The sequence below is a fragment of the Leptodactylus fuscus genome, chromosome 1 (assembly GCF_031893055.1).
Source record: "Leptodactylus fuscus isolate aLepFus1 chromosome 1, aLepFus1.hap2, whole genome shotgun sequence".
Lineage (NCBI taxonomy): Eukaryota > Metazoa > Chordata > Amphibia > Anura > Leptodactylidae > Leptodactylus > Leptodactylus fuscus.
This window is the reverse complement of record NC_134265.1, coordinates 129,251,844-129,277,004: the sequence shown is the minus strand read 5'-3', so window position 1 is coordinate 129,277,004 and position 25,161 is coordinate 129,251,844. Positions and strand designations below refer to the sequence as shown.

General features: G+C 40.8%; 1 protein-coding gene across 4 annotated transcripts in view; it reads left to right on the top strand.

Annotated features, from left to right (window-relative positions):
• Positions 1-25,156, top strand: part of SLC12A6 (solute carrier family 12 member 6) — a 35,469-nt gene extending 10,313 nt beyond the window's left edge. For 3 of the 4 annotated variants that reach the window (XM_075276730.1, XM_075276732.1, XM_075276731.1), the window contains exons 3-26: positions 3,285-3,329; positions 3,412-3,500; positions 4,588-4,710; positions 4,814-4,960; positions 5,053-5,107; positions 6,396-6,526; positions 7,022-7,263; positions 7,683-7,897; positions 8,013-8,171; positions 9,246-9,344; positions 10,080-10,137; positions 10,210-10,384; positions 10,506-10,624; positions 11,318-11,416; positions 12,615-12,734; positions 12,818-12,922; positions 13,009-13,177; positions 14,774-14,969; positions 15,192-15,361; positions 15,584-15,715; positions 15,799-15,906; positions 16,297-16,481; positions 16,574-16,707; positions 24,178-25,156. In XM_075276730.1, the coding sequence (XP_075132831.1) occupies positions 3,285-3,329; positions 3,412-3,500; positions 4,588-4,710; positions 4,814-4,960; positions 5,053-5,107; positions 6,396-6,526; positions 7,022-7,263; positions 7,683-7,897; positions 8,013-8,171; positions 9,246-9,344; positions 10,080-10,137; positions 10,210-10,384; positions 10,506-10,624; positions 11,318-11,416; positions 12,615-12,734; positions 12,818-12,922; positions 13,009-13,177; positions 14,774-14,969; positions 15,192-15,361; positions 15,584-15,715; positions 15,799-15,906; positions 16,297-16,481; positions 16,574-16,707; positions 24,178-24,269 (3,167 nt within the window). In that variant the 3' untranslated portion in view covers positions 24,270-25,156. Of the gene's footprint in view, positions 1-988; positions 1,777-3,284; positions 3,330-3,411; positions 3,501-4,587; positions 4,711-4,813; positions 4,961-5,052; positions 5,108-6,395; positions 6,527-7,021; positions 7,264-7,682; positions 7,898-8,012; positions 8,172-9,245; positions 9,345-10,079; positions 10,138-10,209; positions 10,385-10,505; positions 10,625-11,317; positions 11,417-12,614; positions 12,735-12,817; positions 12,923-13,008; positions 13,178-14,773; positions 14,970-15,191; positions 15,362-15,583; positions 15,716-15,798; positions 15,907-16,296; positions 16,482-16,573; positions 16,708-24,177 lie in introns of those variants that run through there. The other variant, XM_075276733.1, reaches the window with a different exon arrangement.
• The last annotated feature ends 5 nt before the right edge of the window (positions 25,157-25,161 follow it).

Below are 25,161 nucleotides of genomic sequence, written 5' to 3'. Positions count from 1 at the left end.
TATACCCAGAAGGTTAGTTTCCATTACATTACATAGAAGCCAAGAAATACCAAGTTATAGCTCTGTTGGTTCCTGCTATAACTGTAGTGGTACTATTCCGTTATCGGGCCAGCAGCAGCGCATTTCAGCACCAGCTTTCGGGACAGCAGTTCAGTTCAGCAGCGGGAATTACAATGACATCCGAGGACTGCTGGCCCGATGCTTGTGCCCAGTAGCCAGTACATCAATGACCCCCCCTCCATCTCCTCCTCCTTCCAGTGCTGCCCCCCAGCTCTCCTTACATCTACCCCGTACCCTCTCCCCGCCACATGACTAAGCCGATGCTGGCCCGATGATAGAGGCCGTGCTTGTGTGTAGTAGGCAGTACATCGATCGATGCCCTCATCCTCCTCTTCCTTCCAGTGCTGCCCCCCAGCTCTTCTTACATCTGCCCCGTACCCTCTCCCTGTAATAGGCCTCACCGTAAATCTTGAGCAATGAATGCTACTAGATAGCCGCCGGACGCTGCAGAAAGTTTGTCCCTCCGGCTCGCTGTAGCTCACCGTTCCTATAGTCGGCGTGTTTCTTGTCAGGGCCTGGATTGAGCCCCGGTGTCTTTCCTTTCGGTCTCGGTACTAGCGCTGAGGTGAGGCCTAGTCGTGTGGCGGGGAGAGGGTACGGGGAAGATGTAAGGAGAGCTGGGGGGCAGCACTGGCAGGAGGAGAAGGATGGGGGAGGGGGGTCATCGATGTACTGGTTACTGGGCACAAGCATCGGGCCAGCAGTCCTCGGATGTCATTGTAATTCCCGCTGCTGAACTGCTGTCCCGAAAGCTGCTGCTGAACTGCGCTGCTGCTGGCCCGATAACGGAATAGTACCACTGTAGTTTTACTAAATAACATATTGAGTGAACATAAATGAAAATGACTGTAAATGATGCACAGACACACTATTGTCTGATCCTTTGGTTAGCACGGTAACCCAGGGTTATGACTCGCCCTCACTAATTTCATTAAGCTGTTGCATGAACAGATGTATTTATTGAACATGAGTCACACCCTGGTGGTTTATGAGAATATTTTAATCACAGACGCTCTGCTTGGCACCTATTGTACTCCACTGAGAAACAAATGACAACTGCAGCCCAACACCCAGTATACAAAGCTTTAGTTCACAACAACTTTAGATGTGAGCTAAGTGTCACAGGCAGGCAAGGTTACACACCTGTGTGGTTTGACTAGGCACTGCTGACGTAACTGTGCCTTTAAGACAATGCACCTCCCACATGGAAGAAACATGTGACAGGGAAGCATTGATAATGAGTGTGTCCCAGAAGAGAGAGAGGGAGGAAGATAGTGGACGGGAGGGGAAAAAAAAAGACCACTCAAATTCCTAATATAGGAAAAGACACCATAAAGAGATAAGGGCTGGAGCTTGGTGCAGCAGGGAGTGAACGTATTGTGCAGCTGATAGTCAGCCATAGGTCTTAAGTAGGAAGAGAGGGAAGAATCTGCTGTAAGTTGCAAAGAATATATAGCTAGTAAGAGAACTGCAATGTTAAGTATCAGTGTAAAACAGTAATAGACAAATAGAGTTAGACATGGAAGAACAGTAACTAGAAAGGCTATAAAGTAGGTGCAGGCGGAGTACACGAAGAGATCAAAGGAAGCACAAACAGAGCACTGTGCACCATGCCACATTTCACTGTCACAAAAGTGCCCGATCCTGAGGATGACCCCGAAGGAGCAAGCTCAATGTCACTTAGAGAAGCTGAGGATGATGAAGTCTGGCATGCTGGTAAGATTATTTTAGTCAGTCTGTTGTGAAAAGCAAGTGTACCCCAAAACACAAGAAGCTCCAATGTACCACAAATTCGCTTGCTGGTTCACTTGTAACTTGGTTCCAATTACTTCAATATACTTTGCATTTGCTTTATGGTAATTCTAACAAATTACAGTGGATTATTTGGAGTATATATGATTTAAAGCAGTAAGCAGCCATTTAAGTAGCATTATGGACAGGAAGTCCAGAAAAGTGTACAGAATTACAGACATATTTCTGAATGTTGCATTGCTATTATTACCATGTCTTTATATGCTTTTCTTTTTATAGGCTGCAGACATGAGGTTATGCACTCTGTTAATAAGTAGCTTAACCTAAACTACTAGTGACAACATCTGTAAATTTGTGCTGTATATATATCTAATCTGTCTCCTAGTAGGCAGTTAATACAGAACATGTGCCTTTGTCGGCACTGGAAATTATCAACTACTTTAGATTCTTATACAACCCGCAAATAGACTTGTTAACAGAATGGTGGTAGAGGGGGAGGTCCAACGATTCTTAAAGGCCTCCCCACTTAAAACGGATATAAGGGACTTGCAATAAACTCTGCAAACTGGTGTGTCATATATTTTGTAAAATGAATTAAGACTGGTGTTTCTTATGGCATTCTTAATCCATTCCCCCACAGGTGTTAGAGGCACCAGAATAATTCTTAAAGGGAGTCTATCATTGGCTGTAGTGATTTTTAACTAAGCATATATTGCATAGCCTTTAGAAAGGCTATTACAGTCATACCTTTAATTTATTAATCCTCGCAGCCGTTTTTAAATTAGAGCACGTTTATTGATATGCTAATTAGCCTCCACGGAGCAGCGGAAGTCTGTAATGCTGTCTGAGCACTGCTTGTGTGATATGTGTAAATAGGGGGATGTGAGAGCAGGGAAGGTTGCTGCTGCTGCTGATGACTGATCAGCCTTCCCTGCTCTCACCTCCCCCTGTTTACACATATCACACAAGCAGAGAGCATCACAGAGACTTCCAGTGCTCTGTGATGGCTAATTAGCGTATCAATAAAATCAGGCTAATTCAAAAACACCTGGGAGGATTAATGAATAAAAGGTATGTTCGTAATAGCCTTTCTAAAGACCATGCAAATATACACTTACCGTAGTTAAAAATCAGTATAGCCAATGATAGATTCCCTTTAAGCATGTGAGGAGGTCACCTGAATTCAAATCTACACCCAACCTTCCATGAGATATTATTGTCACTTATGTCATTACTGGCTTCATACAGCTCTCTCTACCTCAAGTTGGCTCTTATTTGGTATCTTTTTTTTATTTGCATAAACATATAAATTTTCTCCATATGTGTGTACAACCCTGCTCATAGGCTGTTTAGCTGAATGTTGTCCATGTGTTTGGGCAATTAGAAAACATGTTTCCTGTACGTTAAAGCCTGTAGCCATACTTTTGTTGTCGTTGATAAGAGTTGCTAATGCTATCATGTTTTCTTTCTAGATCGAAGTCAGACATCAGTAACAGAGGAGAACAGCAAGTTGCTAGGTACTGTATAACCAGTTAATGCTAGACATGGTGGTGTTGCTGAGGTGCTTGACAGAATTTCTAACACACCTGTCTTCTACAGAGATTGACCGGAGGAAAAACTCCACGCTTTATCAGAACCACAGTGAAGAGGGAGAAGACTCATATGACAGAAATCTAGCATTGTTTGAGGTACATGAGATTTGTAAGGAAAATAATAATAAAAATAGCTTTCTTTGGCCTTTATTCATACATCAGTGATTTCTATCAGTGGTTGTGTGCCAAGACTAGGATTTGGGTCAAAAACACAGAACAGATTCAAATCTTTCCATTACACCTTACGTCTGTGTAGTCTACGCTTCTGGTCTTGGCTTATAACCATGGATGCAAATGGCTTACCAACTGTCAGACAAGACGTGAGTGTGATTGTTCACATATCCATTCTGCCTCAAAAGCAGCTTCAAAAACAATTGAAATCTTGTCTGTTTCTTGTTTCAGCGCAGTTTTTTAGCTAGCTGAAAAAGAAGCTTTCTGCTGTGTCTTTGATTCAGAACAAAGCTGAAAGTCTCTTTTGAAGTCAATTGGAGGTTGAAAAGACAGCACCGTATGCCAAAAAATTCCAAAATACTCACTGAATATAAATAAAACAAAACGCTCCAAAAACCTGAACTGAAAATTTAAGTGATTTTGAGGCTGTTTTTTTAAACTTGACATATGAAATGAAAATGTAAAGACTCATGGGAATCAGTGTAATGCGTTCACCCATACAACTGCAGTTGAATTCCATAGCGCTATTCAGCAGACTGTATGAATACTTACATTCTCTTGTGTTATATTGTGGCAATATACCTTATACATGTCAAGCAATACATTTTGTGTCCCAGTATAGAGTGAAAACAAGCTTGATTGATGACAAGAATCACTTGATATTACACAAAGAAAACGTTTTCAGCCAGGCTGGAACATCTCCCGGCAGACAACATGATCCTTCCCTTTTCTTTGACCAATAGAGAGCAATTGTAATTTTCCTAGATTCAGCAGTCCACAGAATACAGTGGCTAACCCAAACTAAAAAGCAAAATCTGAAACCGAGCACAATGCTTCCTAATGGCCAGTGAATTGGCAACACTTGAATTGAGCTGCTCCAGGCAATGGTAAACAGGCTGTTGGCAGAGATCAGTTTCCATAAAAGCATTTGTCTCTCCCTACTTTTGTGTGTACATGTAAATATCATGTCCATGTTTACTTCATAAATTCTCCTGTTCTGTTTTCTGTACAGGAGGAAATGGACACACGTCCCAAAGTTTCATCTCTACTTAATCGTTTAGCCAATTACACCAACCTCCCTCAAGGTGCTAGAGAACATGAAGAAGAAAGCGAGGGCAAAAAGAAGCAAACCAAGGTGAAGAGATGAAAACTATAAACTTGTATCGTTCAGATAAAATATTAGCTATCTATATTATTATTGACTCCTCCTTTTTTTTTTTTTTTTTTTATTTCCACAGGCACCTCGAATGGGCACAATAATGGGTGTTTACCTGCCTTGTCTGCAAAATATATTTGGGGTCATTCTGTTTCTCCGTCTGCCATGGGTGGTGGGGACTGCCGGCATCCTTCATGCCTTTTGCATTGTCTTTGCCTGCTGTTGTTGTGTATGTATGACAGATCCTGGGGTAACTCTTATCAATCAGGAGGGGTCATTAATTTCAGTATATGTAACTTTACTTACCTTTGCTGCTTTTAGACAATGCTTACAGCAATCTCTATGAGTGCAATCGCAACAAACGGAGTGGTACCAGGTAAAAAGGCTTTGATTCACTTTTGTCATTTTTTTTTTTTTTTTTAAAAGCTTTATTTACAAAAAAAATACAAACCATCCTAAGAGCAAACTGCAGTCATTTATACTAATCTGACTAAAGTGGTTACATGTCATACATGAGAAATCAACTGTAGTTTTTGATGCCATTCTAAGAGGAGTACTATATAAAGGATGTTAAAGGGAGTCGGACAGATCCAAAATGTCTCCTTAACCAATAATAGTGCTATGTAGGGACCTAAAATAGAAGCTGACCAAATTTGCCAAATTTACAAACTCGCAAATCAGGGAAAAATTAGGGCTAGTTCACACGTGAACTGCCCGCGCGGGTTTTGACACAGAGAGAGACGCGGCGAGCCGCGTCTCTCTCTTGTCAAAACCCGCCCGCCGCGACCATCGCTGTCGCGGCTTAACCCTCTGCTGTCGGCTCAAATGAATGAGCCGACATAGGAGGGAGCTGCGGGGGGCGGAAGCCGCGCGAATGAGACAGCGCGGCTTCCGCCTGAAGAAAGGACATGTCCTTTCTTTTCTCCGCTAGCAGCAGCGCGCCGCTAGCAGAGAACAGAAGCACGGCGGTCTCCATAGACCACCATTATAAGGGGAGGTTTTGGACGCGAAATCCGCTGTCAAAAACCTCCCCTTATACTCACGTGTGAACTAGCCCTTAGACCCTGGTGTAATATAGGTATCCGCACATACATTGCCCATAACCCGCACTGAATGACCATTGGAAGTTGCTCAGCAACCATTTTTGCAGTAATTCGTTCTGACCCCTCTTCGCATAGAGGTACTGCCCCCTTATTGGCATGAAGAGATGTGCTGCCAACAGTCATTTTTATGTGTATATATAAGATATATTCAAGAACAGACTTAATTTCTTCTAGTTTGTTGGTTGCTCACTGGACATGTTTGCACTGAGTCATGTTCAGGAGCAAACGTTTGTATGAATATTTATTCATCCAATCTTCAACCTGTGGGGAAAGCTCATAAGATAATCACATCTGCAATTTTAATCTGCTGCTTTCTTCCCGTCTCATATCTAAACAGTGAACTTCATGGTCCATGTAGTATATTATTATAGCTTATCACCTCATTACATCCCTTTAAAGGACACTTTTCTATATGGCGTACTCAGTGTGACATGTTGACATTTCTGACATTTGTCATTAAAATATGCAGTCTGTTCCCCGCCTTTTCCCACCTCTGCCTATTTCTCCCCATGGTCCACCAGTGTGAACACTTATATGTTACTTCTTCCTTTTTCTGCTCAGCGGGAGGTTCATACTTTATGATTTCTCGGGCTCTTGGTCCTGAATTTGGTGGAGCTGTTGGTCTCTGCTTCTACCTGGGTACAACTTTTGCTACAGCCATGTATATACTGGGAGCCATAGAGATATTCCTGGTAAGAGAACATGTAATTTCCTATCCTAATAAAACTATGAAGTTTAGTGGTAAAACAGATATTAAGCTGTGTGTGTGTGTGTATATATATATATATATATATATATATATATATTAATTGAATTATGCCTGAAACTGACAGTTAAAAGAATAGATGCATTTCTTGATAAATACGGAAGCAAATTCCAGCACAGTTAATAGGAAACGTTTCCTCTGGAATCTGTTGCCATATTTACCACAAATTTGTGATGGGAACAAAGACCAAAGATACAGCCCTGTCACTGTTCCATGTTACCGGATATGTGACAATGGTGCATCTGTGGCTTGAAGCAGTTCCTGGACATTGGTGGGGTCCATCTTTATTAAATATTGAATGGGCTTATCAGATAAATAAATGATTATTGCAGATGGGGCTCAGTAATGGATATGTGGTTGTTGCTTATGTGTTATTTCATTTACTATTTCATTTTCTGACCATCCATAATTTTTTGTACAGGTGTACATTGCTCCACAAGCAGTCATTTTCCAAAGTGAAGGAGTGATTGAGAACTCGGCTGCTATGCTCAACAACATGCGGGTTTATGGCACTGGATTTCTCCTGATCATGTCTGTCATTGTTTTTGTGGGCGTACGCTATGTAAACAAGCTGGCATCTCTGTTTTTAGCCTGTGTTATACTATCTATACTGGCCATCTATGCAGGGGCACTGAAATCTGCCTTTGCTCCTCCTGAATTCCCGTAAGTCTTAAGTGTGAGGACGGATGAACTATGTACTGCAGGAGTCTGCGGGTTCTTAAAGAGTGCTTTGTATTTATAGTTAGAGTGAACACATTGGCTCGTTTTCAGATGTTCATGGCTGTATGTTCAGTTCCAGCATGACCTCTAGTTAACACTAACTTTGCAGACAAAGTCCAGCTTGGCAGCTGTCAAAATATCTCTAGTATAACGTAATAGTGAGTATAACAATAGGGACAGTTTGTATGCTGCATATTTTAGTCTTTCCTTTTTGACATGAGAGAATTCTAATCTCTGAAAATATATGTATTACTAATCCTACATTTACCTAGTATGGTCCTACTACGGTTGTTATGTATTTTTCTTCTAGAAATTGTTTCCTCTGCACACAATCGCCTATTAATTTATTTTATTGGTTTTAGTGTTTGCTTACTTGGGAACCGAACCCTCTCCAGGCTTGAGTTCAGCACTTGTGCCAAGATAGTAGAGACAGAGAATACAACATCGCCATCGGACCTGTGGGACCTATTCTGTCACCCACCTGGGTTCTTGAATGCAACGTGTGATGAATATTTTGCCCATAATAATGTCACAAGAATAGAGGGGATTCCAGGCTTGAGCAGTGGCATTATTACTGGTACCACTTATAAATATCTTTCTCTTCCTTACCTTTCACTGGCCATTTACTTTTATCCAATATGACGTATTACTGTTCTTTTTTTTTTTTTCTTTTTTTTTTTTTTTTTTTGAAGAAAACCTTTGGAGCAATTATTTGCAGAAGGGAGAAATTATAGAAAAGGGGTCTATACCCTCATCAGATACAGTGGGCTCTCCATCCAGTAGTTATGTTCTGGCTGACATTACAACGTCTTTCACCCTCCTTGTTGGCATCTTTTTCCCATCTGTTACAGGTATTGCATTTATATTCTGTTTATTCCTAGTAGAAACATGTCAGTAATGTGTACAGTGTATCACAGAAATAAAACATGCAATCTGTCACCAGTTAGAATTTTTCCAAAGAATAACATTTCACTCATACAAATAACAACGTCGATTACAAACTGGAAAGTCGCTACATACAACCTTAGTAATGTGAGATTGCAGCATAGCAGGATTTAAGAGCAGAGCTGACATTACACAGTTTAATTCACATTCGTTCGTTCATTTTGTATTCACTGAAGGCCTCTCATTGACTTCAATGGGTTCCCTTTTCTGCTTTTGAAGTCAGTGGGAGGCTTTTTTTTTTTTTTTTTTTTTTTTTTTTTTTTCAGTGCTGAAATTCCACACTAAATTCCTCACCATTTTTCACCATTCCCTAAGAATTTATCTTATGTTTGTTTTTGCTACTCTAAAATCCACACCTTCCAAGAAATTGTTTTTATTGAAAAGTTTCAAAATAGTCATTTTAAGCATACTTCCAATTTCAGATAAAATTTACAGTTGGGCAGAACATTCTTGTGCTCCTTACATAAACCTCCTGCTCTGCTTTCTTAGTTCTGTGAGGGCGTATTGATTTATGGCATCTCTTAGGGCTAGTTCACACGGGCATAGAGGGTGCGGATTATGGCGCGTAATCCACATCATAATCCACCCTCTCACAATGGTGGTCTATGGAGACCGCCAGGGTACTTTTTTCCGTGAGCGGGCTGCCCTTTCTTCAGGCGGATTCTGCGGCTCGTCGAGCTGCGGCATCTGCCTCGCAGCAGCAACCGCCGGAGTCGGTCCATTCATTTGAGCCTACTCCGGAGGGGGAAGCCGGAACTGTCGGAAGCTGTGGCAGGCGGATTTTGGCACCGAGAGTGACGCTGCTCCCCGTGTCACTCTCGGTGCCAAAATCCGCCATTACTCTCCCCGTGTGAACTTAGCCTTAGATCTACACATCTGCTGCATAATGGATGGATTAGTTCTCTGCATTATCTCCGTAGAGGGTTAAGGATGCACTTACTTCTTGTAACTAACATATGTTTAACTCTGCTTTCTTACAGGAATCATGGCCGGTTCTAATCGATCTGGTGACCTCAAAGACGCTCAAAAATCCATTCCAATTGGCACAATCCTTGCAATACTTACAACATCTTTAGTCTGTATCCTGGACTGGTGGCTAATTTACATGTATTTGTGAACTAGTACCTAAGAATCATAATATTCTGGCTAGCAATTCACTGTAAACTACCATATATTGGTGTCTCCTGACTGGATGTTGGCAGTAATGTTGTATCATGCGAACATTCTTCTACAGATACTGTTAGAGAGTATCAGCATATTGATTCATGTGAAGTGCTTTGGGTTGCTCTAACACTGAGACAACACTAAGGATTAGGATTAGGGTTAATGGGTTAATTGTGAGAGCAGTGTTACCAATAATGCATGCTTTTATAGACTATAACTTATCAGAACTATTTCCACTGCTGGAAACTGTTTAATGTATGGTTGTGCTGTATACCTCAGAGTTAGTGATGCTCTTTTCAGTCAATCTGCCATAGTATATCAGCCAAAGGACACTCTTTTCCCTTATCCCATCACACCCTATAGAATGAAAATCTTCAGCTGCGTATGCAATGAATGTAGACATCAAATGTAGTGTAAATATAACCTATGTATACTGGCAAGCACCTTTGTCAAGTGAAAGTAAGCTACTTGTGTAGCCAGCAGTTGGCAACTTACTGCCTTTTTCAATGCCATTTGCAATAATTATAGGAAGCTGTCAATCCTTTTGGGACTAGCTACTGCACATCTTCAGTACTGAGTGATCTAAAAAATAGGCACACATACACACACATATATATTTCTGTTAATTCCTCTAACTAAATGCATTTCAGATTTGAGTAATGTCATTTTATTTGGATCCTGTATTGATGGAGTGGTTCTCAGAGATAAGTAAGTATGATGTTCTCCATGGTTCAGGAAACTGGTTTGTACAGAGTGGCAGTCTGTTCTGGTCTCTTACAGGTTTGGAGATGCAGTAAAAGGAACCCTTGTGGTAGGTGCGCTCTCTTGGCCATCCCCTTGGGTCATTGTGATTGGATCTTTTTTTTCCACGTGTGGGGCTGGACTGCAGAGTTTGACAGGGGCTCCTAGATTGTTGCAGGCTATTGCCAAAGATGGAATTATCCCATTTTTACGGGTACGTACATCCATGTACTGTGTGTTGATTCTCTTTGCCTTATTTGGTTAGGTGTGATAAAGAGCAAAGGAAACACTCAGTATACCTAAATGTTGTTCTGCATTTTTTCTCAATTCTAAAGGTGTTTGGACATGGAAAAAGTAATGGAGAGCCTACCTGGGCATTACTTCTCACTGCTGTGATTGCTGAGTTAGGAATCCTCATTGCCTCTTTGGATCTAGTAGCACCAATCTTGTCAATGTATGTATTGTGTTGCTTTTACTTAACTATATATGAAAACACATTCCTAAATTGAAGGAAGTGGGCTTTAAGTCTATATTTCTGTCGCAGTGTCCTATCACATCACTTGTGTATTAACCAGCCAGAGACACCTATTTGAGAACAAATCTATTTCAGTGTGTTGGCCCTCATCAGCATTGAGTAGAGTTTATGTTAGCTAGGGTGCAAGATAAGACATTAACAGGTTGATGCTAGGGCCACACTTGCATTTAGGTTTTTATTCTTTGGGTCTGTTTGGGACTCCAATGGGGTTCACCAGGTTTCCGCCTGAAAAATGTAGAAAAGTAGAACTTGCAGGACTTTTCTCTCCGCATTTTTCAAGCAGAATGGGGAACGGAATCTCCATGTGCAGATGTGAACGCAGCTTGATTGGAATCCTGTTTCCCTTTGTAGATAGAAGTAATGTTTGGTGCATATCTTTAGAGTACCTGTCAGCTCTCTTGGCATGTCAGAGAGGTCTCTCCCTTTAAGAACCCCATTAGCTTTTAAAGGCAACCTTAAATAATTTGTAATATTTTGTTATAGAATTTAATCCTTTTAACAATGTAGTCCAAATGTAGCTCTTGTCCATGAAAATTATTCTATTAAACAATAGCTGCAAAGCCTACAACTGCAAATTGATTCTAACCATATCATTGTCTTCACCTACAATAGGTTTTTCCTTATGTGTTACCTTTTCGTAAACTTAGCTTGTGGATTACAGACTCTGCTACGATCTCCAAACTGGCGCCCTCGCTTTCAGTATTACCACTGGTAGGTCTTGGTCTTTGTAAAAACTTACTGTAACTTGTCATGTACAACATTTAGCTGCTCGAATGTAGCATTAAGTTGCTTTTCACTTGTGTATCTCTTAATGCCAACATATTGGTGAATATTGATTGATATAGAGAATAGGCTGGTTGAGTTCTTAGGTAATATTCATGCAACCATCCAAAAAACATGCCCATGTCAATGCCAGACACATTAAAGGGATCCTATCAGTCAGACACAATTTTTTGAAGGTACCACATCGGAATAGCCTTAAGGCTATTCGTCTCCTACCTTTTCGTCGTCTTCTCTGCGCCGCCGTTCGCCTACAATCCCGGTTCTTGACGGTATGTAAATGAGTTCTTTCGCAGCATTTGGGGCGGGCCCCAGCACTCAGACAGCACTGGGGGCGGCCTTGGTGCTGTGAGAGAACTCTCTCCAGCGCCGCCTCCTCTTCTTCAGCAGCATCATCTTCAGCCTCTTCTTCCGGCGATGGCTTGTAACTTCTAGGCCTAGGGCCTTGGGCAGAGCAGACTGCGCATGTCCACAGGCCACGAGAAAATGGCCGCTTGCAAAGTATTGTAAGTGGCCTTTCTGTGGGAGAGTTCTGTCAGTGAAAACAGAGCTGTGTTTTTGATCCATCAAAAAGTAGAACACGTTCTACCTCTTCACAGATCACAGGCAGCCATTGAATCTTGTTATTGTGAATAGAGTCTTCATGTAGTCTTCCTAAACTATTAGAGTTAACTAAGAGGGAATGCGTCATTAGAGAATGACCTATCAAGTTTTTATGTTGAACACATATATATTTATATATATATATATTTATATTTAAAATTTTCCACGTTGCTGTCTGTATTAAAAAAACAAAAACAAAAAAAACCCTATATCCTGCACTTTTCATTCTGGCAACTTAGCCTAAAAATAGACTAATACTTACCAAATTTGTAGGTTTTTTTTTTCTATTATCCATCTTACAGCTCTAAATATACCAAGATAACAGCTCTGTCAATAACACCACATAACATGTACAGAAAATAGAATAAAAAATCTACAATCTGAAAATTAAAAAAAAAAAAACAACTTAGTTTTATAGTACAGTTATATAATGAGTGAATAAAGAAATTGGTGACACATTCCTCCTAACCACATTTTACAGTTCATTAGCATTGCATTGCTATCTTGTTTTTTTTTGTCTTTATAGGACTTTATCTTTCTTGGGCATGGCACTTTGCCTGGCTCTGATGTTTATCTCCTCTTGGTATTATGCTCTTATCTCAATGGTTATTGCTGGAATGATCTACAAGTACATAGAGTATCATGGGTATGTAGATTTTCTAGTTTTTATGCTTTTTTTTCCTGGCTATAATGTTGTTTTGTGCTGAATATCTTACTCCTTTTGTATAGAGCTGAGAAAGAATGGGGAGATGGGATACGAGGGCTTTCTCTGAGCGCAGCACGTTTTGCTTTACTACGACTAGAGGAAGGACCACCACACACTAAAAACTGGAGGTAAAACATCACCTTATTTATGTAGCAGTAATGACATGTGCATATATGTATTTTTATTTTAGCTCCATTTTTTCTTCTTAATCCAGACCCCAGCTCCTTGTTTTAGTTAAGCTAGACTCTGATCTTCATGTTTCACAACCACGTCTGCTCTCCTTTGCCTCTCAGCTGAAGGCTGGGAAGGGGTTAACAATTGTTGGATCTGTTTTGCTTGGTGATTACTTGGAGAACTATGCTGAAGCACTGGCAGCAGAGCAGGTAAGATAACCCTTCATACTCTCTGGTTTCTTTCTTGGAGTTTACATCATGTTCCCATGTTAACTCTGTGTATAGAAAATCACTGTGAAGTTCAAAGAAAATTAGTTTGCTATGAGTTTCCCTCAAACAAGTTGGACCTGTCACCTTGTGCCAGTACTAGGGCAAATGTACAACACTCCAGATTACACGCATAAGTGGTTAGATTGAGAAATAGACCAAGGTGACATTCTGTAGCCTGTTTTTTGCAAACCTGCTCTGCTTCAAATACCATATAGAATAATTTTTCATATTTTTTAAAAGCAATTCATAATATTATACAACATTTTATATGCTTGATAAGCTGTCAGTGGTGCTGTGTGGAGTACTTGGACTTTTTCCATTCCAGTTTAGGCACTGTTTAGTTACTGCATCTCAATCCATTCTCACTTTGGTGATGGGTCTCCTATCCATGTGTCATAACTTGGCAAGATGACAAAATCATTAATTTTGATTTATTTTGCTTACTTATGTAGTGCCAACATCTGCTGCAGCGCTTTACAGATATTGTTAGTCACTGTCCCATATAGGGCTCACAATCTAAATTCAATATCAGTATGTCTTTGGAGTGTGGGTGGAAACCGAAGTACCCTGAGGAAATACACGCCTTGCACATGTTGTCCCTGGTCGGATTTAAGCCAAGTGCTGTGGAAATCTATAAGTCTTCGTCTCTCCTTAAAAGTGTAGAGAAGAGGCTTGTTAAGCACCTGTTACATGACATATTGGCAACACTGCCAAAATTGAATGTATTAAACATAACGTTTAAAGGGGTTGTTCAGGCAAAAAAAAATTGTATTTGAAATAGGCTAGGGAGGTGAAAATAAAAATCATTCCTTTACCCGTTGCTCCGCTGCCTCCCAGCACGGTCCGATTCTGCTGGTCCAGTGTTGTCTTCCGTCGCATGTGACTGCTGACGCCCATGGCCACTTACTGATGTTGCTAAGGCTGCTGATTGGCCTTTGCGGTCACATGACTGGCCATTTGGTGGCTTCGGCAGAAGGGATCCGGGACATCACAGCCCACAAGGAATTTCACTTCTAGAAGATGCCGGAGCCACAGAACCAGACCACGCTGGGATGACATCAGAGAAAAGTCAGTAGGATATTTATTTAAATATTTTTCTGCATGTACAGTGATAATTCCTACAATTCAAGATCAGTTATGACAAATATATAAATACAAAAACTGTCAGCTTTTATAGATTCTTTGTAGATCTATTAGTAGAACAAAATAAATGTCTGAAAGAGTAGATCTGTCAAAACAAGTAGTGGAATTTCTGCCTAATACAACTCTTAATCATTATACCACATTCCTCCAACATCATTAATGTTTATCTAGTCTGATTCTCCATACTGCTCATGTTTCTACACTTTTAAGTGGTTCCACATGCACACTACACGTCTCAGCAGATGGTTCCCTGCATCAACAGATGTTCTTACTGTATACAGAACAGTACAATAAAAGAATCCACCAGTACTGCACATACATTATCATGCATCCAGAGACGGTTTGTAAGTAGATTATTATATAGGTTATTGGAATTCTCTTCTTTCGTTACAGGCATTGAAGCAGCTGATGGAGCAGGAAAGAGTGAAAGGCTTCTGCCAGGTGGTGGTAGCACAGAAGAAGAAAGAAGGTTTATCCCATCTCATCCAGTCTGGTGGTCTTGGAGGAATGAGACATAACACAGTAATCATGGGCTGGCCAAGTGGGTGGAGGCAGAGTGATGACTCCCGGGCCTGGAAAACATTCATTAGTAAGAATCTCATTTGCCTTCATCATCATCATCATCATCATCATCATCATCATCATCATCATCATTATCATTATTATTATTATTATTTCTATTATTTAATATAATGAAATTACCAATGATTTTAAGATTACAAATCTATAATGAATCTATATGGCTGTAAGATCTTACTTGTGACTTTATTTTGAATTCCTCCTTTATAACCGTTATTTTTTTTGCTTCCAGCAACTGTGCGTATCTGTACAGCTGCTCGCTACGCTCTGCTTGTGGCTAAGAACATATCTTTATTCCCTGGTTCACGGGAGACTCTAGCAGAGGGTAACATAGATGTGTGGTGGGTTGTACATGATGGAGGGATGCTGATGCTGCTACCTTTCCTCTTGAAACAACACAAGGTAAGATTGGGACTATCCTGCTTTTAGCATTTCCCTTAGAACAATACAAACCTTTTCCACCCATCTGTATTTTGTATTTGCTCTATAAACAAGCTCTACATGACAAAAAATACTGATGACAAATAGTGCATGCATTTATAAAGATCACCTTAGAAAACCAAAACATTTACCTAATAATTTACCAGTTCTCACCTCTGTTTTCATACGGTTTGACCTAAATAGGTGTGGCGCAAATGCAAGATGCGAATTTTCACAGTAGCCCAAATGGAAGATAACAGCATTCAGATGAAAAAAGATTTGGCCACCTTCCTCTACCATCTACGTATTCAGGCCGATGTGGAGGTAGTGGAGATGGTGAGTAAGGAAAATAAAATAAACAAAATAATGGCAAGAAGCATAAAAATGTCTAATCTGATTGATTCCTCTCCATTACTCAGCATGACAGCGACATTTCAGCCTATACTTATGAGCGGACACTTATGATGGAGCAAAGATCACAGATGCTTCGGCAAATGCGACTTTCGAAAACGGATAGAGAGCGAGAGGTGGGAATGTTTTCTGGCCATGTCATGTCCTCATTTTAATGCAATTTAAAACAAATCTAATTTGCAAGGGATAGGGAAATATGAAATTAGGATGAAATACAATATTCACATAGTGTTCAATGAGAAGTGCAGGACTAGCAGCTAACACTCAGATTTACTGGAGTGAAGAAAGATAAGAGAATATCATTACACCAGTAATGTAATTCCATCGAAGCTAATGTAACAATTGTGATAATGTGCTGCAAACAGTCAAAGAAACCGATTTCATTTAACTGTGTATGAGCTGTGTTTGCTTGAAAATCGTGTATAATTTGCATGGGAGTAAGGGAAATTTCATAATCCCAGTGCAGTATTGCAAAGAGATTTTAAGATTATTCTGTTATGTTTAAGGCCCAATTAGTGAAGGACAGGAACTCCATGCTACGCCTGACTAGTGTGGGCTCTGATGATGATGAAGAAACAGATGCTGTGCCAGACAGAGTACATATGACATGGACCAAGGATAAACACCAATCTGTGCGTGCAGGCCAAAGCAAGCACATGCCCAGTTTCCAGGACTTGCTCAGCATGCGCCCGTAAGAATCTGAACATGTTTGTGTATTTTTTCAACTTTTGGGGGGAAATTATCTGGTTTGCAGTTCAGATTGATTCTTATTGTTCTCTTCAGGGATCAATCAAATGTCCGCCGCATGCACACGGCGGTGAAACTCAATGAGGTCATTGTCAACAAATCTCATGATGCTAAATTGGTTCTGCTAAATATGCCTGGACCTCCACGCAACCCTCAGGGTGATGAAAACTGTATCCTTTGCTACAGAGACGTATCTAAACATGTATTGCAATAGAGAAGATGGGCCTTTTTTATAGAGAGCCAGTGCAGAAAAAAAGTGATGGATTTGCAAAAAAACAATAACTAAAGTTAGAGGTATCTCCATCTCAGACATGTATGTCATATCCACAAGATATGTCCGATGGAAAATCCTTGCTCTGTCATAGAAGCTTTACAGTGATATCTGTGCAGGACCTACTGGCACAGGTGATGATGTCACTTGTGCTGGGCCCGGACCTGCAAGAGAGTACAACAGGGGAAGCTGCTTCTTTCATCGGGGGATCGGGGTAAGGTGAGTAGAAAATTAATTTTTTGTTTTGTTTTTAAAAACAAAGGGGCACTTGCTTCTGAACATGGACACATTATTTTTAAGGGGTATTGCAGAAACTTAATCAGCTTAAAAAAGCAGTTACCTGCGGATCCCATAGACTTTAATGTGGTCCACCAGGTTTCCACCTTAAAAGGGTGAAAAATGCAGGCACTTTTAAAGCAGAAAGGGGGACGTAATCCCTGAACGTAGTTCCAGCACTGATGTGAACCCAGCCTTAGCCCCCTTTTTAAATAATAGTTCCTGTGAACAGGAACTATTACTTATAAGGGTGGACTGCTATTTTTAAGTGCAGGGGCATGACCACGTATATTGTATAGGACCAGTAAGAAGGAATTCTACTATGTGGGGGACATTTTAATTTTGGTGAGTCAGGTATGTTTAAGTGGTGATGATGAAACTTTTGTACTGGGCCCACCAATGGGTAAAACGGCCCTGCCTGCACCTATCGCAAAAATAGGATGTCTACAGCCCCATCTTGCTCCCACTGAGCACAGAGATGCATCTGTACATGTGTGGTTTTCTCCATTCACTTCCAGTCATTTTCTCAATCTTTATTATACACATAAAGATAAAGGAAGTTTAGTAAAGGACAGTATAGTACAGCACAGTAGCAGTTTACACTATTCATCCATGCTATACCAAAAATTTTAATAAATAAATAGGAAAATGAATTATGGGCCAATAAAAGTTCCAGGCCGCAGTTGTTTAAAATAAAATAGTGAGACGTGTCCCTTCTTCCCCCTTCATTCCAGCAAGATGCCTTTAGTTTCTCTAGTTTCCCTTTCTGGTACCCAAGTGGTGGCGTGAATGGCTACTCATGTGGCTTCTGTAGCCAGTCACTGGCCTGAGCACTTGCATGAGGTATCACTGATGTCAATTCAGCATCAAAACCCTAAACAAAGCAGCTTTTAAAGCAATAGTCTTTGTTTTCATGAATGGTAGGGGTCTCAGTTTATTAGGGTGATTTTCCAGCTTAAACAAATCTTATGCAAAAGTTCAGGGACCTCTAGTAAAATTCATTCTGTTAATTTCTGAAGTAACCATAAGAAGTTGCAACCACCTCAGCAGGATACATTCTGCTTGTTAGCTGAACATATCAGAGCTGGAACAATGAAACTCGAAATGTGTAGAAATGTTCGATCATACTGTTTATCAGTTTTTGGCTACACATCAGATGTTTTAGGGGCTGGCCACGTTCAGGTGGCCATATTCAGGTTGGGAAACATGCAGGGTTCAGTTATGGACTCATTCTATACCAGTTTTTATTATTTTTCAGATTTCTGTTTTATTTTATTTTTTTAAATAAAATAACTTAAAGGAGATTTAATGCTTCTGCCTGACAAGGGCTTACAGTCAGTAATAGAGTCAGAGCAGCAGTCAAGCTGTGGAAAAATCGAGACCTCAGAGTCTGCGCTTTGGCCTACCAACTCCACAGCCCTGGAAACATGGTCTGTGTGTCAGCCAAATCTCACAGCATAACCACATGTACAGATTTGTCTTCAGCCAAGCAGTGGTTGGGCGGGGAAATACATGCGACACGCAGACTGTGTATACCAGCCTGCATCTGGCCGTCTGTGACTGGCCTTTCTGTTTTTACTTTAGGAATTTTCTCCATTGTTCTTTGCAGAACACTTCTGTTTCAGACATATTTAGGTAGTCTTGCATTCACAACACTTTTGAGATATGCTGACAGATTTTTTGTATTTTGATGTAGGCCTAGGGAAGTCGTTCTTAGGGCTAGTTCACACGTGGGCAAAGGGGAGGTTTTTGACAGCGGAATTCGCTTCAAAAACCTCTCCTTTAACATGGTGGTCTATGTAGACCACTAGCTTTTTTTTTCCTCCTAGCGTTTTCCGCCTGAAGAAGCGACATGACCTTTCTTCAGGCGGAAAACGCCTGAAGAATTGCATAGAAGTGAATGGGAGGCGAAAACCGCGCGGTAAAAAACCGCGCGGTTTTTTGCACACAAAACCGCGCGGTTTTTTGCAAAAAACCGCGCGGTTTTCGCCTGCAGTTTCTATAGCACATATAGGAAAAAAAAAACCTAGCGAAAACCGCGTCAAAAACCTCGTCAAAAACCACGTGGAATGCAAAAAACAGCGTCAAAAAAACTCCTCGAGGTTTTTTACCTCGCACAAATAAGCTAGGCGGTTTTCACGTGTGAACTGACCCTTAAACTTGAATTGGTTGGTATTTAGCAGAATCCAGTCTTTGTACTGCACAATATTTATGTTTAATCAGAGTTTATTGAAGTTTTTATCAAATATAACAAGAAAGCATGCAAGAACGGGTAAAATACATTGAGTGACCTGAGTCAGACATAGTAATAAGAGAACAACCCCATTATGGCCATATAACAAACCAGATAGGTAATGACACTTCAAAGCTATACACAGGGCCATAGAGAGCCCAAGGTAAGGGGTGGCCACTATAGCAAATGTCAGAGTAGCCGCCTAGGGCGGTCACACGAAGTTAGCCAGTGAAAAATTCAGTCACAAATTTAGAGAACCAGACAGACACATGGATGTATGGTAAAGGAAGGTGAGGAGGGAAAAAAGGGTAAAAGAAAGGAAAGGGGGGCACTAGGCTCTAGAAAGGAACAAAGAAGGGAAGAGGGCTCAACAAAAACAGAAACGCCAGCGATCAGAAAAAGAGAGTAGAGAACTCTGTAGACTCCTGGACTCCTCTTCAACTAGGATCTCCTTCCACCATGTATGGAAGAACTCCCAATAGAGAGGGAGTAGCTGTGCTATACCAGCGCAAGGGGATAACTGATCTGGCAGATGTGAGGAATTGTCGTGGGAGGTTCACTTTTACTTTAGAAATTTTCCCAGAAATAACCGAAAGAAAAATTTGAGGAGTATGCACAAAGGATCGACCACTGACCCTGGTATACAGGTCAAACACCAAAGTCCATATAACCTACAAAAAATTCTAATATCTATGCAGCAAAAAAGATCCATCTCAGAAAGATACCAGATGCCTATATAGAATCTGTGCTACTACATCAAATAATGGAATACAGAACAAAATATATATAAATTCATACTTTATTTAAAAAAAAAAAAAGTTAAAAGAATTAAAATTACATAAAAACATGACAAAAAAGGCGGAGGTCATGGCATCATCTAGGCAATTCATATATCACATACAACATTCTACCTACATATATAGTGATATCTACATGTGCTTGTAATAAAATGCGTAATCATTCAATATCTACATTGTATGCATCAGTGGCACAAAAAAATAAATTAGCATATACATATAATATATTGTTGTAAGTAAAAGATATATCTGATTAAATAAATGCCATTGTACCACATATAAGCACAGAAATATACATAAACAATTATAAGTTGTAACTATAAATGCCATAAAGAGGCAATTAACACCCAGATCATCACCATGACCTCCACCTTGAGCCCCAACGTACGTTTCACCCAAACTTCACCCAGGGGCCTAGACACTGCATCCAGAAGGGTTGTATCTCCCTACAATCCCACCAGATATGGAAGAGAGATCCCCTCTCAGAACCACAGTGTCAACAGCGATCAGAAACTGCAGGATCAAACCTGTGCAGGAGGCCTGGACAATGATACCAGCGAGTCAGTATCTTAAAGTTCTTCTCCTGAGCACTGCGTAGCAACAGTAATTTATGAGCAAATAAGAAGGACCTAGACTACTCAGCAGGAGAAAGGCAGCGTTACAAAACATTGTCCCAAGACCTAGTATAGGGAGGAACACCTGGAGTCATTGTACTGAGGAGTATACTGTACATTAGGGAGAGAGCAAGCACAGGGGTCTTCACCTGGAGAAATGTACTCTCCAAGGTAGAGGGACCAGAGGAGAGAAGCGGGAGTAAGGAGAACTACTGAAGGAACCTAAGGAGCTGGTTATACCCTGGCCAGGACAACAGTTTGGAGGTGAACAGTTGATCAAGGGAGGGAATAGGTGAGGTCCCTGCTACTCAACCCAATCAGATGTCCTTACAGGCTACCCTGCATAGAAACCTGCAAACCGAACAACCAGGCAGAAACATGGTATTGTCAAAGAGCGGACTTGAGGGTTCTGGGACCCTTTACACTGATCAAAAGGATGGAGTGGTAATTGTAAGATAATTGGAGGGGAGGTAGGTTTAGAGAGACCAAAGATCTGAGCAAAGGTTGATAAGTATCTTTGTGATTCCTGACGTACCAGACTTTTAATGTCATCCGTAAAAATTGTGTCTGTGTCGTTAACCTCTTCTCAACAGCCACCATAATAGTACGGCGGGTATTTAAATATGATGGCCTGCCAAGGCCTGGCCCTAATGCCTGCAATCAGTGCCTACACTAATCATGGGCATTAAGGCTCCTGGCTGACCGAGGCACCATTTTTGGTAGGGTTGGTGGCACCCGGAACAAGATCCGTGGTCAGAATTTCATTGCCATGACACCCATGAACCTATTAAAGGCTCACAGGGTTGTTTGGCATTCATTTGTATGACAGGCTCCTCTATCAGACCCCCTGGGGTTCAAAACTCCTAGGGGATCAAATAAATAAAGTATTAAAAAAAAAATAGTACAAATCACCCCCCCTATCCCTAAAATACATATAAAAGTAATAAATTACATCCCCATACACAGAAATATATAAAAGTTATGGGTGTCAGAATATAGTGACTTAAAGGATTTTTTTTTTTTTTACAAAGTTTTGGGTTTCTGTTAGGGGTTTAAAATGTAAATAAAACTATATAAATGTGGTATCTCTGGAATCGTACAGAAACATAGAATACAGGTGACGTCATAAATCGCACAAATGCACTTTTTCTCCAATTCCATCCCATTCTGAATTTTTTCCAGCTTCCCATTAGATTGTACAGAATAATAAATGGTATAATTATGAAGAACAATTTTCCCTGCAAACATTAAGCCCTCATATGTCTCTGTGTACGGAGGAAAACATTTTTTAGTGTTTGGAAGGTAGGGAGTCAAAAATGAAAATCAAAAACTGCCACCAGTGGGAAGGGGTTAATAAATTTCTCTGTTCAAAATTGGCAGAGGTTTTTTTTTTTTGTTCTGTGATAAAAGCTTTCTCCCATAAATAGCACATTTCCAGAGAGGGAGCGGAACAAGTCTCAGTGATGAGCTGGCAGTAGGTCTAAATTCAGAATGGGGTTATGAAATAGAAACATTTCCACTGGAGGTTGTCCCCAGAAAGACGGGACCTTTGTCTGCTGGGTGCCAAATAATTAGAGTGCATAATAAACTCTCTACAGAGAAGACCTTTCTCCGTTAGCGCCAGAATCTGCTGGTGTCTCACAGGCAGAAGTCGTCATTGCAGAAGTGATGTCTAATGCTGTGCTTAAAGAGGATTTTTCACCACTTGGGGCTCATACAGTTTTATAAACAGCTAGGAAGCCGACAGTGCGCTGAATTCAGCGCACTATCGGCTTTCATGTTCTGTTCCCCGGGTGAAGAGCTATTGGTGCCGGTACCATAGCTCTTCACCGTCAGAAGGACGTTTCTAACAGTCAGTCAGGGATGCCCTTCCTCACAGCTGCGCCTATTGCGCAGTACTGTGAGAGTGGGGAGGAACGCCTCCCCCAATACTCGTCTATGGACGAATACTGTGAAGAGAGGGAGGAAGCGTTCCTCCCCACTCTCACAGTACAGCGCTATAGGCGCAGCTGTGAGGAAGGGCATCCCTGACTGATGGTTAGAAATGCTCTTCTGACGGTGAAGTGCTACGGTACCGGCACCAATAGCTCTTCACCCAGGGAACAGAACATGAAAGCCGATAGTGCGCTGAATTCAGCGTACTGTCAGCTTTCTAGCAGTATATAAAACCTCATATGCCCCAAGTGGTGACAGGTCCTCTTTAAGCCTGGAACTCATGTCCAGGCCAGCAGACCACACAAGACAGAGGAGGAAACTTTAAACAACCAAATGGAATCTGAAGACTACAATGTTTGACTATTATAAGCAACCTCTTGCTTGCCGCAATAGGGATGAATCAACACTGGGAAGGGGTAGGGGGGACTTGTAACTGTTTGTGTATAATCTATCTCTATTAAGGGTTGGATATTCATCCTCCTGTGGAGCTGTTTTGGTGGGCAATATGAGAAAACAGCGATATAACTATTGAATGACTCTAGAGCAGGGGTCCTCAAACTTTTTAAACAGTGGGCCGGAGGCAGAGCAAATCACACAGACATCGGGAGCGGTGCCCTCCAATAGGTAAAGTGAAGTGCGCTCCATGGCCTGGGCCAAGCTCCCCAGGAGCTTCATTATAAATGCACGCCTGCCAGCATTGTCGGCGGGGCCAGACAGAAGTGCTTGGCGGGCCGCAGTTTGAGGACCCCTGCTCTAGAGAGTACTTTAGAGTAGATTTGAAAAAAAAAAAAACCCTGTTGAAAACACTGCTATAAACACTTGTATGAAAGCACTCCATCTTACTTGGTGTCTTGGAAGCTCATAGTAAATATCCTCGCTTCCAAAAAAAAAATGACGTATTTTGTTAACAGTTGTAGAAATTTGGCACGCTAAATCTGTCTTGCATTTTTTTGCAAGTAATTCTGTCAGAAGGAAAATCAGTATCAAACTAATGACTCGCCTTGTACACTTTCCAGAATGTCTTTTCTTATTCTGCATTGCAGCTCCATTTTCACGACAATCAGCATTTTCTTATGCAAATTGTCTGAAAGCAGCTTAAAGGGGCAGCTCTTTTCCTGCTGGGTCTGACTTTCTGCTCTAAATAATCTAAGTGTGATTATTTTCATAAGATGAAATGCTTTTCAGGTTATTTGCAGAAGAATAAAACGCAGGCGCAAAATTACGTGCGTTATACACCCGTAACAACCCATTGAAATGAGTGGGATGTTTTGAGCGCTCACATTCTGACACGTGTATACATGCCAGAATGCGAGCGCGTTAACTCCGTGTGAACTGACCCTAAGAAGGGCATATTTGGAAAATGTGTAGACACCATCCTACAATATACTGACATTGGTTTGATACAGATTTTCCTGCTGACAGACTCCCTTTAATATTATGATGCTTTTAGAATGATTGTCTTGATCACGTTCCATATACCCTTGATGCATATTTTTTTCTTAAGATTTCTGCAGATATGGAATTCCTGGAGGTCTTGACTGAAGGCTTGGAGCGTGTGCTGTTAGTGAGAGGTGGTGGAACAGAGGTCATTACCATTTACTCCTAATAAGTATAGGTTCCAAGGTGCATTACTTTGACTGTAACAGAAGACTGAGGAAATATTGTTTTATCGAACGTACAAACCAATCATGTACGTATTTCCGTGAGGGCAACAGGAAATTAGAGAGAGGGGATGGAAAGGCCCTAAACCCTTTTATAAGCCAAAAACACTTTGCGATTGGGATTTCAAAGAACTACGTAGGTAACAAAAGGGATGAATAGAACAGTATTTTCTCATCTGTCCAGGATCCCTCATCTAACTCTATGCAGCAGCTTGTAGAACATATCATAAGGAACCCCACTCATTCTGAACTCTTTATAGGGGGTATTAGAGAAAACATAAGGATACAATGAGCTGGCATGCCTTAACTCCTAACATGGCTGGGAACATGACTCTTCATATTACCCTTTTCAACATGCATTTTTTTTTAGTTTTCTTTTCCAAATTGTGCATCAATTTTTAGTGTCCTCATACTGTGAGAATGGCACATCCTAAAGGGAGGTTCCTAGGTTTTTGGAACTTTACAGTTGGCTTTTCTGTGACCTAAAAAAGAACCTTTCACCAAGAAGGTGAGCAGAAGAAGAAACAAAGAAAAAGTTTCATTTTTTTCATTTGTATTGCACATTTTTATGTCTAGCGGAATAGAACAATTCACCCAGTTTTAATTTATTGGTAGATGCGTCATTCCATGTGTTTAATGTAATAATGGTAAATGAGGCGGACGTTATCTCTTGTGGGAAGAAGCTGTCAGTGATATTATTCTAGGACTGAAGGATACAGCAGCTTCCTCCTCGCATTCCCTCTACAACAATTGTTATTGTCTGCGTCAGATGTTTTGTTTATTGTCATAGGATGTTCTGAACAAAAGCTGGAATAAAAGGTTTTCTATATAACCCAC